This window comes from Chiroxiphia lanceolata, chromosome 1, assembly GCF_009829145.1.
Source record: "Chiroxiphia lanceolata isolate bChiLan1 chromosome 1, bChiLan1.pri, whole genome shotgun sequence".
Lineage (NCBI taxonomy): Eukaryota > Metazoa > Chordata > Aves > Passeriformes > Pipridae > Chiroxiphia > Chiroxiphia lanceolata.
In genome coordinates, this window is record NC_045637.1 from 110,192,895 (window position 1) to 110,208,612 (window position 15,718).

The following is a 15,718-nucleotide window of genomic DNA, read 5'->3' on the forward strand; positions in this document are numbered from 1 at the left end:
GATAGAAGAGGCACCAGGGATAGCTTGATGGAGATCACCATGATAGCCCTGCATGAATCAGCAATGATATAACAGGAAGAGGTCTAGGCAGAAATCTCAATATCTGTGTTACTGTGTTGATCCAACAGATCAGCATATTGTTTAAGATTTAAGAAGGTTGCAGCATAATTCTCTTTTGTGATGAAGTTTTCCTTTCAGCTGCACCAACTGGGCACTTTATCTGCAGAAAACCAAATTACTCTAGTTTTATAATAGTGAAACAGTTTTCTCTTTCAAAGCTTGAAATAAGGCACCCAGAGTTCAATACTGAGGAGATTAAAAACATTACACTGTCAGAATTCGAGGGCTGCTATAATTTTAAATCATAGTATTTAAACCATACATATTGGTTAGTCTTGTTGTATTTAGATCACAGTCAACAGAACAACTTAACAGTACTACTCTACTCGATTATTTGATAAAGATACTTCTTTTGTCTTTTAAGCACAGTTAGTATATTCTTCAAGAAATCTTTAAAACCTGTCTGAAGTTTTTCTATGTCTTAACTTCCCTAGAAAGTTAACAAGAATTTACTCTGGGATCATGACCTATGTTTCCATTATAACAGATGTTATAACAGTAGATATATTATAACAGTAGATACACAAACTTACAACCTGAGAACATTTCATAAAGTAAACATCCCAAGGACCACAGATCACTGGCTTTGCTGAAGTCATCTCCCTTTATTGCTTCTGGAGCTGTGTATAACGGAGAGCCTATAAAATACAGTATGTATAATGCACTTGGATTATTCATTCAGCATTTATCCTCTTCAACACTTTAAACTTTGTCTCCAGACTTCAGTGAGTTAGGGGTTATCTTCACTTAGAATAAGAAAACTGAAATACCAAATGTAAGTAGTTTCAAAGGAACTTCTTTCCTAAACTTTAACTGGATTATGTAGGATTACAGATGCTATTTTATTGTTCATTTCACTTCTATTAACCAAGCTGTCTTGTGCTACACTTTTCAAACACAGTGATTAATGCAAAGAATGTTTTGATATGCTTTAACAGCTTCCAGGACCAAGCAAATTGAGCAGAATAGTAAACCAATATCATTCTCATACAAGCAACAGAAATCATTATGTTACATCAGGTTTGGGATTTTTTTTTAAAGCCATTCAAAGACATAAACCTCCATGAACTCAGAAAGTTTTGTTACAAAAAACAAGGCAGCTAACCAACTAGATCACTGATCTAAATAGTTATAGCTATTTTCACACTGAAACACTTTGAAAACATCACAAATGATAACATCTTATTCACAAACCCCTTTTGTCTTGATACAGAAAAAAAAATATGCAGTTCTTATTTCTACAGTTCTCAAAAATCTCTAAAAAAACTACACAAGCTCAGTAGAAGTGTCCATTCCATAGTCCTTTAAAAAGTTTATTTTAGATTCTTTTGTTCTTGGGTTTTATTTTTTTAAGTAACAAAAGGTCATTACCATACATATCAAAACAGCTGTTCTGAAAAGCAACAGAAAAGAGATTAGATTTGTATTTCTTCTTGAATAAAGTTCTGGTCTTGGTCTTACTATTCCCAGTGTGCACTTTCAGAAGGAGATAGCAAAGTATTTAGAGAGCTTTCTCTGCTCTCATAAAATATTAAGAATTATTCCATTGTTTCCAATAACAGTAACTGATATGCCACATCACTATCTTGGAAAATAGAGGTCTGTGAGATGCTCCACGATAAGGACTAGGAAATGATTCAGAAGATTAAAAACAAGTTTCTGAATTTTTTCTTATTCAATGAAAAAATAACATAGTATTTCCAGTCTACTGCATTTGCATGGATCTGCCTATCGAAACTGAAGCACATTAACTTCCTCATACTTTGAAATGAAATTATCATTCTTAAAGGTAGCCAAACAGTTGACCTCCAACTACAAATCACTTGTACCATTTGCATCAAAAAGGACAATGAAAGTACAGCAGTGCACTCTCCAGTGAAAGAAGCAATAGTTCTGTGTTGTACTTGTGTATATATTTAATATGAACTTAATGGAATTTAGTCCCAGACCTTACAGAGAGCGTCTGCAGCAAAGGCTTTTTAAAAGTTTATAAATAATTCCATAGCTCAAATTTTTCTGAGACAAACCAGGATTAATTCTAAATCATTTTTCTTTATCACTTATTTCGTCACTCTCCAATTATTGCTTTATAACTGGAGCACAAAAGATAGTAAATATGTGATTCTTTCTGCTACTTCCTTTGAATCCTTTTTTATTTATTTTAATATACTGTCTTATATCAACTAAATACCAGAAATACAATTTCCTTAGTAAGGCAAGCCATTTCCAGTTTGAACTTTCCAAAGCTTTAGTGATTTTCTGTAGTTTTCATCAAATAATAATTTAGCCTCCTTATCAAATCCAAACCAAGAATTAATATTTTCAATTAATTAGTTACATTGAAACATTTAAGATCTCATTCACATACTCAGTTTGGTGTTTGTTATTTTTGCGTTTGGGAGGTTTTTTTAATCCTTGAAATTTTGCTCCCTCTTTTTTTTTTCCCTACAAAGAAAAAAATCAAGAACAGTTTATAAAATAACGAAAATATGTTCAAGACAAAAAGATTATATAATAAACTGTCATGTAGTTATTTCACATCAAGCTATAAAAAAATGATCTAAAATTAATCATCTCCAGGCATGTTATGTTGGAAGTTTGTTCTAAAAGTGTGATACACTCTATAATCACCTACATATGAGCTTCAATCCAAAAGAAAACCTGGAGTCAGGAATTGTTAATATGTCATATATTTTATGACAGACTGAAGCATATTATTTTTCAGCTCTTAGTTAAACTGTATTTATGAAATAGAGAATTATTACCATACACTTGTAAATAGTTTCTTTCTACTCACTCACACATGTTGTTCCATCTGTAAGTTACGATCTCTCTGAATAATCTTACTTAAGAGCTAAATTTTGGGTTTGAGCTTACTTAAAAATTCCCTGTATGCAGGATAAGTTAAATCCGTTTACAGAAAATGTACTGAACATGTTTTCCCATTGCAAAGACACAGGGAAACACATTCATCTTTACAAAAGATAACACTACAGAATTAATTATTCAGTTTTAGAGAGAGATCCTGCCCCTCTACTCAGCCCTAGTGACGCCACATCTGGAGTGCTGTGTCCAGTTCTGGTCTCCTCAGTACAAGAGAGACATGGAGCTCCTGGTGTGAGTCCCGTGGAGGGCTACAAAGATGACTGGGGGACCAGAGCATCTCTCTCATGAGAAAAGGCTGAGGGAGCTGGGCCTGTTCAGCCACAGGAGAGATGACTGACTAAAGAGGGGGAGCCAAGAGGATGGATCCAGGCTCTTCTCGGTGGTGTCAAGCAATGGGACAAGAGGTAAAGGGTAGAAACTAATGCACAAGCAGTTCCACCTGAATATGAGGAAGAGCTTCTTTATGTGCAGGTGACAGAGCGCTGGAACAGTCTGCCCAGCAAGGTTGGGAGTCTCCCTCACTGGAGATATTCAAGAACCATCTGGATGCAATCCTCTGCCATGTGCTCTAGGATGACACTGCTTGAGAAGGAAGGCTGGACCAGATGACCCATTCTGGTTCCTCTTCCAACCTTACCCATTCTGCGATTCTGTGATTCTCCAGAAATTTAGAAAGCCCCCACCAAAATGCTAAACAACTATTTTATTTCAAGGTCTTCTCTCCAAACTACTTCAAACTAAGTTGTTTTCCAACTTTCATTCTGTCTCTTTGGTAAAGGTTAATTTTGGCTAGTAAAAATATTGTACCTCGAAATCCGTTTTTCAAGTATCCTTGTGGAGTACTTTCACTAACATCTTCACCTTCTTCATTTCCAACTAAAGCATAAAATTCTTCCAAGTTTTCACCATCCACTTTAGCCAAGCAAAAACTACTGAATTTCAAAGTGCCAGACCCTTCCAGCAGAATCTAGAAGAATAAACAAAATCCAACATACTAGTATGATATACTAAAACTGATGATTGCTGAAATTTCCAACACAAAGTATAAAATAATTTATTAAAAAAAAAATCACAATCTGAAACCATTTAAGTACATAGAGATGATCACTATAATCAAAAACACTGAAAAGCTTTTTTTTTAAGTAATGCCAATACTGACTTTTTTCTTACAACCAAAAGTATCACAGTAGAACCCTTAAGAGTTTCAATGTGCACATTCGTTTACTTATTATTAAATCTAAATAAACAATTATGTTACTAGAGAAAAGAAAGTAAAAGTAGAGTAAAACTGTATAAGAAAATAGAAGTAGAGTGAAGTCAAACATGGCTTCCTTTGAGGGGAAAAAAAGTGAATTTTTCTAATTTTATCCGGCAGAAAATTCCACAGAGTTTGTCCAATGATGATGAGAGTTTTCTCTGGGCAGCCACTACTTATTCTTGTAACTAAAAACTTCATAACCCCAAAAACTTTGTTTGGAGAAATAGCCCATTCAATCAGAAGTAGGGAGTGGGGGATGGAAGCAACCTTAACTTTAGCACTCTACTTTCTGTTCAAAGGAGTACTTTACAGCAACTTTCTTCTTTGGAAGACTACAGAGTCATCTCATTATATTTTATTCATATTTTTTTAGTTCTTTTGGACCCATAAATGACATGAACTGAGTAGAATTGTGGAAGAATTCACAGAAGAAGGGCAACTTGATCACTAGTAGATCAAGATCAAAAACAATTACTGTTATGCAAGAATTTTTGCTTATAGTCATATTCTGGTGACTACATGAATTAAACCTGGACTTTGGCAAACCTCTGCATAAATTACACACACATACATAAAATGAGAAAGTACATAAAGATTTGTATTTTTATGCAAGAATAAGATGATCTGGAAACAATAGAGAAGATTACTAACAAAAAAAGTTTAATTAACTTTAGTCCCCCATTAGCATTTTCTATGACTGCAAAATATTCTGCAGCATGATAGAATAATAATGAATTTATTCTGTGTCTAGTGACAGAGAACCAAAATCCTTCATTAAATTAAACCAGTACACCAAAAAGAATCTATCACATTGTATCAGATATACAATAGGGAAAGAATCAATTAGATCATAAAATATTTAAGCTATAGACTTGTCTCTGATTGTCTTCACATATATTATAAAGGTCAACCAGCCTCCAGTCTGAGGTAAACCTCTTTCTTACCTTTCCAGGCGTTAATTCACAGAAGATAATTCCAAGCCCATGAATATGGTATAAACCAGTAATCAATTCAACACCAAATTCTCTCACTACATCTTCAGGTAGATGTTCATCTTGAGCAATGACAGATTCTAGAGAACCACCTGAAACATGTTTACACATAGTTAGTAAGTGCATATAAAGAAGATGTCATACAAGTAATTCCCAAGGACATTACATAAGCTTCCTCAAAAGATGTCAGTCAAAAGCCATTATTAGTAGATACTTAAAATATTTCTTGATATTATCTACTAGTTGTAAAATCTAAGATGTACAGAAAAAAAATCTATTTTCAATACTGTGACAAAAATCTTAATTTTGAATGAATTTAAATTGAGTACATGACTTCAAAATTACTTGAATTGATTTGTTTTACAAAGGAATCAGAAGTGGAAAAAAGAAATTCAGGAACTGTGTCACTTCACAATGTAATTTGTTTATATGTAAACCAAATGCATTTATTCAAATTCCTTAACCAGATTCCCGCTGCCTAAGTTAAAAGAATAAATAATACCAAAAGCAAGCTATCAACCTCTGTGAACAATTGTTAAAGACAATGGCAGACAATTTTCCACCGAATTCAGAGACAACTGAAATAGTAAAACTGTTACAGTTTGAAGTCCCAAGGTCAACAACATCCAACAGATAACTTATTTTGTTTCTTATTCACATACAGTGTTTCTACACAGTGAGTTCTCTTGACTCATGTGCCTCAGTTCTTTCACTTTAATCCTTTCCTCTCTTTTTCTTTTTTCTTTTTGCTTTTCTTTTTTTTCTTTTGTTTTAGAGAAAAGAATCAAAAAAATAGCCAGGACTAAAATTTTGTTTTCCAGGTTTTTCACACAAATCCCAGCTGTCTGCCCTGTATGTCCCTCTAAGAATAAGCAGTAACTGCCCAGAAAAAACTCGCATAGCTCTATGGATTTCTTATCCTAACATGACTTCTCTGTCCTTCCAAAATCACTACTGTCCTCCTCCATTAAGTTCTGACCAGCCCTTCCTTTGTTTTCTGGTAAGATTATACTTACAAAACTTTCCAAATAACCCTCACACATATCCTCTATCATCTGTGTCCTTCACTGGTCTTCACAGTCCTTGCTTTTCCCCACTGATTGTTCCTGTTTCTTTCAGTGTCCTTGCAAAAATCTTTCCTCTTTCCCATCACCTACTTCCTCACATTCCATGGATTCCCAGGTATGTCATCAGACTCAGCCAATTTGAGTCATTCCCATCCTAACTGTTCAGAGGACTTGAATGATTTCTAATCTAATTTCCCATAAGCTCACTGCTCAGTCTTTCTCTTCCTTCCTGTCCCAGTTTTCTATCCTAAATTCCACAAAACATCTCCCCTAAAATCCCTTTTCTCAGCCTCATTTGTTTCCTTACTAATCCTGCACCAAATCCATTCTCCTGAGATCACAGTTTACAGTTTGCATTTCCTAAATTATCTATCAGTTTTCTGGGTTGCCTGTTATTTATATCTTATCCAAATCATGCAGATTAAAACAAAACAATACACAAATTTAAGTTCCTGAATGAAACAGGGACTAGGAAACTTTTTCATAGAAATGGATACTAGATCTTTTATTCCAAATCACATAATAGATTTTCCTGTACTTTTTTCCCTTTGATCAGTTATTTGTTTCAGAGAATACAAAGACTAATAGGTCTGTCATTACAGAATTCTTCAAATTATTCAACACTTCTGAATCTTAAAATTATTTTATTTCTAAGCCTTTTTAGGCTGGTTAGTAAATCAGTCATTCCTTTAAAAACACACCCATATTACATAGCTATAGTAAAGAATTTTCAAACATGCTTAATAACTGTTTCTTATAATGTAATTTAGAGGACTCCATATAGAAAAATTCCATAATATGGCCAAATACACAAAGGAAAAAAAAAAAAGTAGAACTGGCAACACAGAAGGATTCTGTGTCTGATAACAGAAACTCACTTTGTCAGCTTGAGACAGAGGAGAGAGATCTTACATATTTCAAAAGCAGCTTTCAATCTCAGCAAAATTAATAAGAAATCCATGTCATATTTTATGTATAAATAAGTTAGCTTCAAGACACTCTTCTTGCAGCAAACTGCAATATTGCAAGGCAAAACACTTGATAATTCTTCAATAATAAAAGTCTGCCTGTCTCATAACTTAAATATGTGCCCCTAAGTTGGACTAAGCAAAGAGATCAAAGCCTCCTTATGGGTCATTAACTTCACTTTTAATCACTGAAAGAATGACATGACTTTTTTTCCCAGAACTTGTAGGTTCTCTTCTTCAGGAATTTTTCAAACAGAATTCTGGATAGATAGAAAGGCTGTGTGTAATGAGGGCTTTTACTACTAAACAAACTTCAGACGACAAAATCTTAACATGCATCACTTGCCTATTGGTTTTCTTTTCTCTCCATGTGGAGTAAAGAACACTATTGGGAGTTTAAAATATGCAGTCATTAGAATTACAGAAAGCTTTAAAAGATTTCTTTAATAGATTGATAAGAACCTATCAAAACTCAGTGAATCACTTAATGCAGTTTTGGGTTCTCAGAGCTCCCCAATTAACATTTTAACATGGAAGTCAAAATACTTGCACAGAATAGGAAGAAAATTTAAATAATTTACTTTAGCTGCTAAATTGCCCTTTGATTAAAAATTAACTTGAACAACATTTTCTTTTATACATTATAGCTTAATTTGCTCCTTGCTGTCTTTTAAAAGAGAATGCCAAAGCTGCCAGTACTTAGAAAACTTTTCAAGTTATTACTTAACTACCCTCCATAATTTGTTTTTATGTTCCCCTGATTAGCCATATCTCTTCAGCTCTTAAAAACCAACATTATGCCACATCAACTAACATTTAACAGACACATACAGTGAAGGAGAGGAGAAATTATTTCAGTTGATTTCTAAAAATGTTTCCAAGAGCAAAACCATTTTTATATATAAACAGGGTTCTCAAGCTAATAATCAGACAATCATGCTTTTTTCAAAAAGATTTGTTGTAGAGAAACTGCCAGATGAAATATCTTACAAACTCATTTATAAATTTTTACCTTTTGAGCTTATCTTACCTGTGCATAGTTCCACTACAAGCCAGAGATGGTTGCTTGTTTCATACCATTCATGAAATGTCACTATATTCTTGTGTCTGATTTCATGAGTCAGACGAACCTAGAACAAAGTTTTCAACATACTTAACTGGAGGGGGGGGAATAAATATATATATCTTTATATGGACTTATGGCAGGGCAGCAAGAAACAATACACCTTTACCCTAGATGAAATACTTGTTCTCTTGCCTTTTCCAGTGCACTAATATTATTCTTCAAATATTTTAGCTTTACATGTATGTTGAGAAAAGATAACTTTCCTCACAGATCCTGCCCAACTCACCTGTTTATAGAAAAAAAATTAGGAACTTCCCCAACCCAAAATTATAAATATTATTTAGCCTTCCTGCATCACTAAAACAATAACAAACTGGAAATCAGAAACTAGAGTCAAACTTGCACTCCTGGGTTTTTTTTTTCAAGAAGAATATAAATGAGAGACAATACAACAAGAGGAAGAAAAAACAAAATTTTCCATCATTCTTAATCTTATCAGGCAAGGACAATCATTCCAGAGTCCCTGCAGATCTATACTTCTATTATACCATTCATGGCCTAATCCCTACAGAAGCCTGTTTTTTTGCTTGACTGGTATGTAAGGTACCCTCGATGGTTTTGTAAGACTAATAACGCTTTTAGGAACAAAAAGTTCTCAAGAAATGATCACTGAAAAAATGAGAAGGAATATAAAACTGTATTGGGTTTGAATGGCAAGGTTTTGGTAAAGGGGGGGCTACAGGAGTGGCTTCTCTGTGAAGCTGCCAGTACTCTCCCTATGTCTGACTAATCCAATGCCAGCTGGCTCCAAGACAGACCTACCAGTGGCCGAGGCCAAGCTCATCAGCAATGGCCATAGTGCTGCCGTGATAACATTTAGAAAGGGGGGAAAACACTGCTGCAGAACAGCAGCAGAGAGGGGAGTGAGAACATGTGACAGAAATAACACTACAGACACCGAGGTCAGTGGAGAAGGAGGGGGAGAAGGTGCTCCAGGAGCTGGAGTAGGGTTTCCCGTGAAGACCATGGTGAGGCAGCTGTCCCCCTGCAGCCTGTGGAGGTCCATAGGGGAACAGAGATCTGCCTGCAGCCTGTGGAGGACCCCACACCAGAGCAGGTGAATGCCTGAGGAAGGCTGTGACCCCATGAGAAGCCTATGCTGGAGAAGGCTCCTGGTAGGACCTGCAGACCCATGGAAAAAGGTGCCCACGTTGTAGCAGATGATTTGCTGGCAGGACTTGTGACCCTGCAGGGACCCACACTAGAACAGCCTGCTCCTGAGGGCCTGTACACCATGGAATGGGACCCATGTTGGAGCAGTTCATGAAGAACTGCAACCTGTGGGAAGGATCAACATTGAAGAGGGTTGTGGGGGACTGTCTCCCATGGGAGGGACCCCATGCTGGAGCAGGGGAAGAGCATTAGGAGGAAGGAGCAACAAAGACAGCATGTGATGAACTGACCGTAACCTCCATTCCTCATCTCCCTGTGTTGCTGGGAGGGGAGGAGGGAAAGAAAATTGGGAGTAAAGTTGAGCCCAGGAAGAGGGAGAGGTGGGGGGAAGTTGTTTTAAGATTTAGTTTTATTTCTCATTATCCTTCTCTGGCAACAAATTCAATTAATGTCCCGAAACTGAGTCTGTTTTCCCTGTGAGGGTAACTGGTGAGTGATCTCTCTCTACACTTACTTCAACCCATAAGCCTTTCATTATATTTTCTCTCCCCTGTCCAGTTGAGGAAGGGAGTGATAGAGCGCCTTTGGTGGGAACCTGGTATCCAGCCAAGGTTAACCTCTTAGAGAAACAAAACCTATCTACTGGAAAAATAAAATATTTGAACTGTGTAACTGTATCAGTTACAGTTTCTTTTCCAGAAAGTATCAGATGTTTAAAACTGTGCCAAGGTTTTACAGACCAGGATTGAATTATCTTAAACAGTCTTCTTTCATCAAAAATAATTTCTTCTTGCTAAGTAAGAACTTGATTATTTACTGGAAGGTACTACTGCCACTGGATTTGCACAACTAATGGCAAAGTAAAGCAAACCGCTAAATGCAAGTAGCTATTGTTACAAGTTCTCTGACACAACACAAAACCAGTAAGACTGTAAACATGGGCTTAAGCTTGTGATCTAGAAAACAATAAAATCAGAATAAGAAGTAAATACATTTAAATAAGACTCTATTTAAAGTATAAGAATTAAAAATCTTAAGAAGCTCATCTAAATGATGACAAACTTCATCTAAAGAAGCACATGGTATTTTTCTTTTATAATACCTCTGCTACAAGGTTTTGGTAGGCTGTATCTTTTCCCAGATTTAGCAGGGAAAACCCCATTACTTACCCAGTTTGTTATCTCAGCTCTTTTGCATTTATCAGTGCAAAGAATGGCAACAAAATTAATTGTCCCCTTTCTTCTTCCTTTATAAACAACTGTCTTATTTCCTCTTCCAATCTCCTCATACAGAATGAAGTTCTCCATACTTTAGGATGCTTTACAGGCAAGAGAGTGGAAACATGGTATTAGTCTCATAAACAAATAATCCTTTAAAGAAAGGAGGAGAAGTAGAAAGCATTCAAATTTAATAGTCATTGATGTACAGTATCTCCCTCCCAATGCTCAAAAATAGGGATTATATATTTCCAGAAAGATCAGAGAAGAGATCAGTGCCTGCCTCTCCACTTCCCCTCATAACGAAGCTGAGGATCATGATGACCAAAGCCCCTTCCTTGCTCTTCTTCTTTCCATGAATACTTCAAACCTGCAATATGCACCTTGTCACAGACTGAACAGCACATATACATTAGATGGATGGAAGATATCTTCATTGTTGGTCACATGAAAGGCATTATCATCCACTCAGGCAACAAACCACACCAGTGCATGACAGCACAAGGACAAGTACAGAAATATCTGGTTATCTGACAAAAGCAAGACCAATAACAGATAAAGGCACATGGTCATGGTGTAACAGTGTAAGACCCTTCTGGAAGATTTATTACAAAGAGATCAGGGCTTATTTCACTTAGGAAGACTTTCCTGTCTGGAAGAGGCATCTTTTCCAGAGACAGTTTTAGATGTTTTCTCCTCTCCCTGGTATGAGAAAAAGATAAGTCTTTGTAGACATCTTTGAAGGTCCCCAGAGCAAGGAGCAGGGGCAGGGATGATAAAAGCCCTGAGAAGAACAGGGGGTGTGTTGTTCCCCAGGCCCGGTGTTTGAAACACCCTAAAGGTTAATGTTCTTTAAGTCTAGTGTTATCGACTTTGGAAATAAATTTTCCTACAATCCTGTCTGGCATTTGGGGGTACTTGTGCATAATCTTTCTTCACACATGGGAAAGGGAAGCTTTCCTTGCCACCTCATGACTGGTAATACTTGCAAATAAGGTCTACTTCAGCTGCTCTGCAAAAGGTAACAGGGAAGAGAGAAGTATCTGCTCTCGCATCCCTGAATCTCAAGAGTAATGGCTATACCATAATTTCAGTACACAAATCAATGGAGCATGGAATGATAAGATCATAGAATGGCTTGGGTTGGAAGGGACCTTAAAGATTATCCAGTTCCAACCCCTCCCCATGGGCAGGGACACCTCCCACTAAACCAGGTTGCTCAGAACCCCATCCAGCCTGGCCTTGAACACTGCCAGGGACGGGGCATCCACAACTTCTCTAACACGCATGACATACTTCAGAAAGCTGGAATTCGTTCACCGGCTTTGGCATAAAGTACGACGAGATCAAACAAAGTGACACAAGTGGTCCTTCAGCCGGGGGACACCAGCCCCGCCCGGTTCGACCCCACCCTGGGGCCGAGGCACGGCGAGGGGAGTGAGAGGACGGTGAGGGGCGGGGCCGTTGGGCGCGCGCGCCCCTCCAGGTAACGGCCGCGATCCGCGCGCGGGAAGGCGGGAAAGAAGGAAAGCGGGAAAGGGGAGCGACAGCCGTACCTCTGCGGCGAGGGATGGACCCGGCGGGAAAGGCAGGGAGCGACCGCCGTACTTATGCGGCGCAGGATGGACCCGGCGGCAGCATCATCGCCGCGCCGCCGCCATCAACCGAACCGGCGGAGCCCCGCCCCCGGCACGGCGTCTTCCATGCCCCCGTGGCAGTGTCCCGGCGGGACGCCCGTCCCTGCGCGCCACGAAATAAACCCAGCGGGCGGGGTGACTCCGGGAACTGCGGGGATTTGTTTCCCCTTATTCTAGCAGGAACGCGCCGATGGGTCCCACCGGGGCCCGTACCTGCCCCCCCCCGCACGCCTCTCGGATGGTCGCCACCCCGCGACCGTATCCAGGAGACGGGGCCGGACGCCGGAAACAGGGCGGAGCCGCCATTGGGCCAGGAGGCGCCTACGTCAGGGCGGGACCACCGGGCCGAGCCCGAGGGGGAGCTCCTGGATGTTGTGGTGAGGGGCTCCTGGGGCTGGTGTGTCTCTCGGGAACGCTCTGCCCGCCGCTTCCACTCTGGGTCGCTGGGGCTCCTCTATTAAACCTCCATAGTCAGAGCAGCAGTTAGCGTCGTCAGCCCTGCTGTGGCGCTCTGTAAGTGCCTAACTGAGGGACACAAATGTCAAAATTTAGCCCTTGAAACAAGCATCTTCTGTTTTTAGCAGTCAAGTGGGTTTTCACTTTATTTTCCATCTCAGGGTGGTCTGGTTTTCTTTTGTTTCTTTGGTTGGTTGTCTGCTTTTGGTTTTGTAAGGCCCCTGAAAAAGTCAAGTGTCCTTTTCTCATGGGCAACATCAGTAACTGTAGTGACAGGACAAGGGGAAAAGGCTTTAAACTGAAAAAAAAAGTAGGTTTAGATTAGATATTAGGAGGAAATTCTTCACTGTGAGGGTGGTGAGGCACTGGAACAGGTTGATCAGAGAAGCTGTGGGTGCCCCATCCCTGGGAGTGCTCAAGGCTGCAATGGATGGGACTTGGAGCAACCTGGTCTAGTGGCAGGTGTGCCTGCCCTTGGCTGGGTGGTTGCAACGAAATGATCTTTAAGGGTTGTTCCCAACCCAAACCATTCTATAATTCTAACAGAACATTTAACGACATTTGGTCTGTCCTAGAGCAAGCTGTAAAGTATTCTGTTTTGCCCATTGTCCCACCTTTATTTTGACCTCCTAACAGGTTTGAACCCATTGACCCATTTCAACCAAATTTGATAAAAGAAGCAGTACACTTACAGGAAGGAGTCAATGTTTCTTTTACGCTGTATGATAACAGATGGTCAGGTTTTTTACTCCCACTGTCAGAAAGATTTCATTATGCATTTAAACCCCTCTAATACTGAAAAAGGGGGGAAAAACCCCCAAACCCTCTCTCTAATACTGAAAAAGGGGGGAAAAAACTCAAAACCAAACCCTCCCTGTTGATGAAAATGGAAAATTGAGCTGGCAGTGTGCACTCACAGCCCATAAAGCCAACAGTATCCTGGGCTGCATCAAAAGTAGCATGGCCAGGAGGGCAGGGAGGTGATTCTGCATCTCTGCTCTTCTCTTGTGAGACCCCACCTGGAGTACTGCATACTGTTCTGGTGTCCCCAACATAAGAAGGGCATGGAACTGTTGGTGCAAGTCCAGAAGGGGGCCACAAAGTTGACAAGAGGACTAGAGCACCTCCCCTATGACAACAGGCTGAGAAAGTTGCGGCTCTATCCCATTTTGCAGCATAAGTTTTCAGTAATTGCAGAGTTGACCTGTAATTATCAATGAAGCTACAGCTTTGAAGCTGCACAAACAAAGTAATTTTTCTATTTCTTTACGTGAGTAGTTGACTAGATATAAATAAACTGAATGCGTAAGTAGACATCACTTAGTTTCTTTTAATATTTGCAAGAAAAGTATGCTTTGAAGAGGGATTTATTTAGGTTTTAGAAAAACGTGTGTTTTATCTTTGGCTCTGATAAGGGTGACTAATATAAAGAAGAAGGAATAGAATATTAGCTCAGTTGCACACGAGTCCTGGCAATAGTTCAATGCCAGATCTTAGAAAAGTCAGTTTCATTGTCCCTGTCCAAGAAGACAAACTAAGCCACAATAACTATCAAGGCACTGTCTTTGCTTCCATATTTCTAGTGGTTTATGCTGTGAGAGCTTTGTGTTAAATTAGTGCAGGATAGGGGTTGGGTTCATGCAAATGCGGTAAATATCCCATTTTGGGGGAGTAAGATTGTATGAACTTTAATAACAATAAAGTCTGTTGAAATCTTCAATAGTGGCAATAGCATTACAGAGAGAGACACACACTTAAACAAATGTTTAGTAACAATCGAACAAGACATTTATAGCTTTTCAAATTAAATATCTCCGTGATAAAAAAAAATTCAGTATAATTAAGGGCAGGCATAGGGAGACATGTTAACTTATACCCCCTTTTTTTCCCACCCCTCTCAGTTAGGAACTATGGCACTTCTTTATTGTTGATACACATTTCATTACATATCTCTATGTTTCTTACCATCTGGATGCACAATTTCAATATACTCCAGATGGGGAATTGTCCCTTTGATTCGGTGTAAGCATGGGGAATTCTCTCTTCAAACATGTCAGTTGCTTCAGGTACGAGAGTTATCTTGTAGAAATAATCTAAATACAAATACAGATCAGGGCTGTATTTATAAGACTCTTTTCTTCCTGTTTCAGTCTGTTACTCCTTCATTCTGTAACTGAACATGACTTCAAACATTGTACTCAACTGCAGTGAACTTTTCTGTGGGAATATTTTCAACATTCAAGAACGGAATGCAAAATATTCTCTCTGCTGTTTGTACCATTTCAATACTCCTAGCAATCCGTACAGCAAACTTGGCCTTGCTATTTGCCTGGCTATTATACGGGACAGTCAGATGTAATCAAATTCTTATTCTCAAATAAATGTATGATCTAATTTAAAGTAAACTCAGATCTCGTGATTGCAATCACATAGTTCAGGCATGCTTAAACACTTCACTGCTCTACCCTCAATGGATAGTACGTAAGCCTCTGACATTTTGCCTGGTTCCTAAAGGTCTGACCAGTAGCCTATGATTTTAAGGTGTGTTTCCATGTTTTGTAAGATCTGTTCTTCAGTCTGCTCTATTGCCTGTTGAAAATGCTATAGAGTTCTATTTTGCCACATGTCCTAGCTTTTCTCTCAGATATCATGATTACTCATGCTCTGTCCCATCTGGTTAGTACATGGTGTTTGTTTCTATTCCAGACTGACCCCATTCTCAGGAGAATTTCTATTCTCAGCATCCTGGGTATGATGATTCAGTAGCTTGAATATAATATTTTTATGTTCCATTTGCTTTGACACTTCAGTCATTCCTAGGAAGTACATAGGACCACTTCTCTGGTCTTTGACCTTTTTGACAGAATGGTAGACATAA

The 15,718-nt window shown here is 38.7% G+C and overlaps 1 protein-coding gene across 6 annotated transcripts in view; it reads right to left on the reverse strand.

The window, feature by feature from the left end:
• Positions 1 to 12,638, reverse strand: part of ULK4 (unc-51 like kinase 4) — a 224,203-nt gene extending 211,565 nt beyond the window's left edge. For 5 of the 6 annotated variants that reach the window (XR_004357058.1, XR_004357057.1, XM_032687664.1 and 2 more), the window contains exons 1-6: positions 12,304 to 12,637; positions 10,700 to 10,848; positions 8,322 to 8,421; positions 5,209 to 5,348; positions 3,814 to 3,973; positions 657 to 758 (exon numbers count right to left, since the gene is read on the reverse strand). Coding sequence is in view for 3 of the 6 variants with exons in the window: in XM_032687664.1 (XP_032543555.1) it covers positions 657 to 758; positions 3,814 to 3,973; positions 5,209 to 5,348; positions 8,322 to 8,421; positions 10,700 to 10,837 (640 nt within the window). In the remaining 3 variants the exon portion in view is untranslated. Of the gene's footprint in view, positions 1 to 656; positions 759 to 3,813; positions 3,974 to 5,208; positions 5,349 to 8,321; positions 8,422 to 10,699; positions 10,849 to 12,303 lie in introns of all 6 variants that reach the window. The other variant, XR_004357069.1, reaches the window with a different exon arrangement.
• Between the last annotated feature and the right edge of the window lie 3,080 nt (positions 12,639 to 15,718).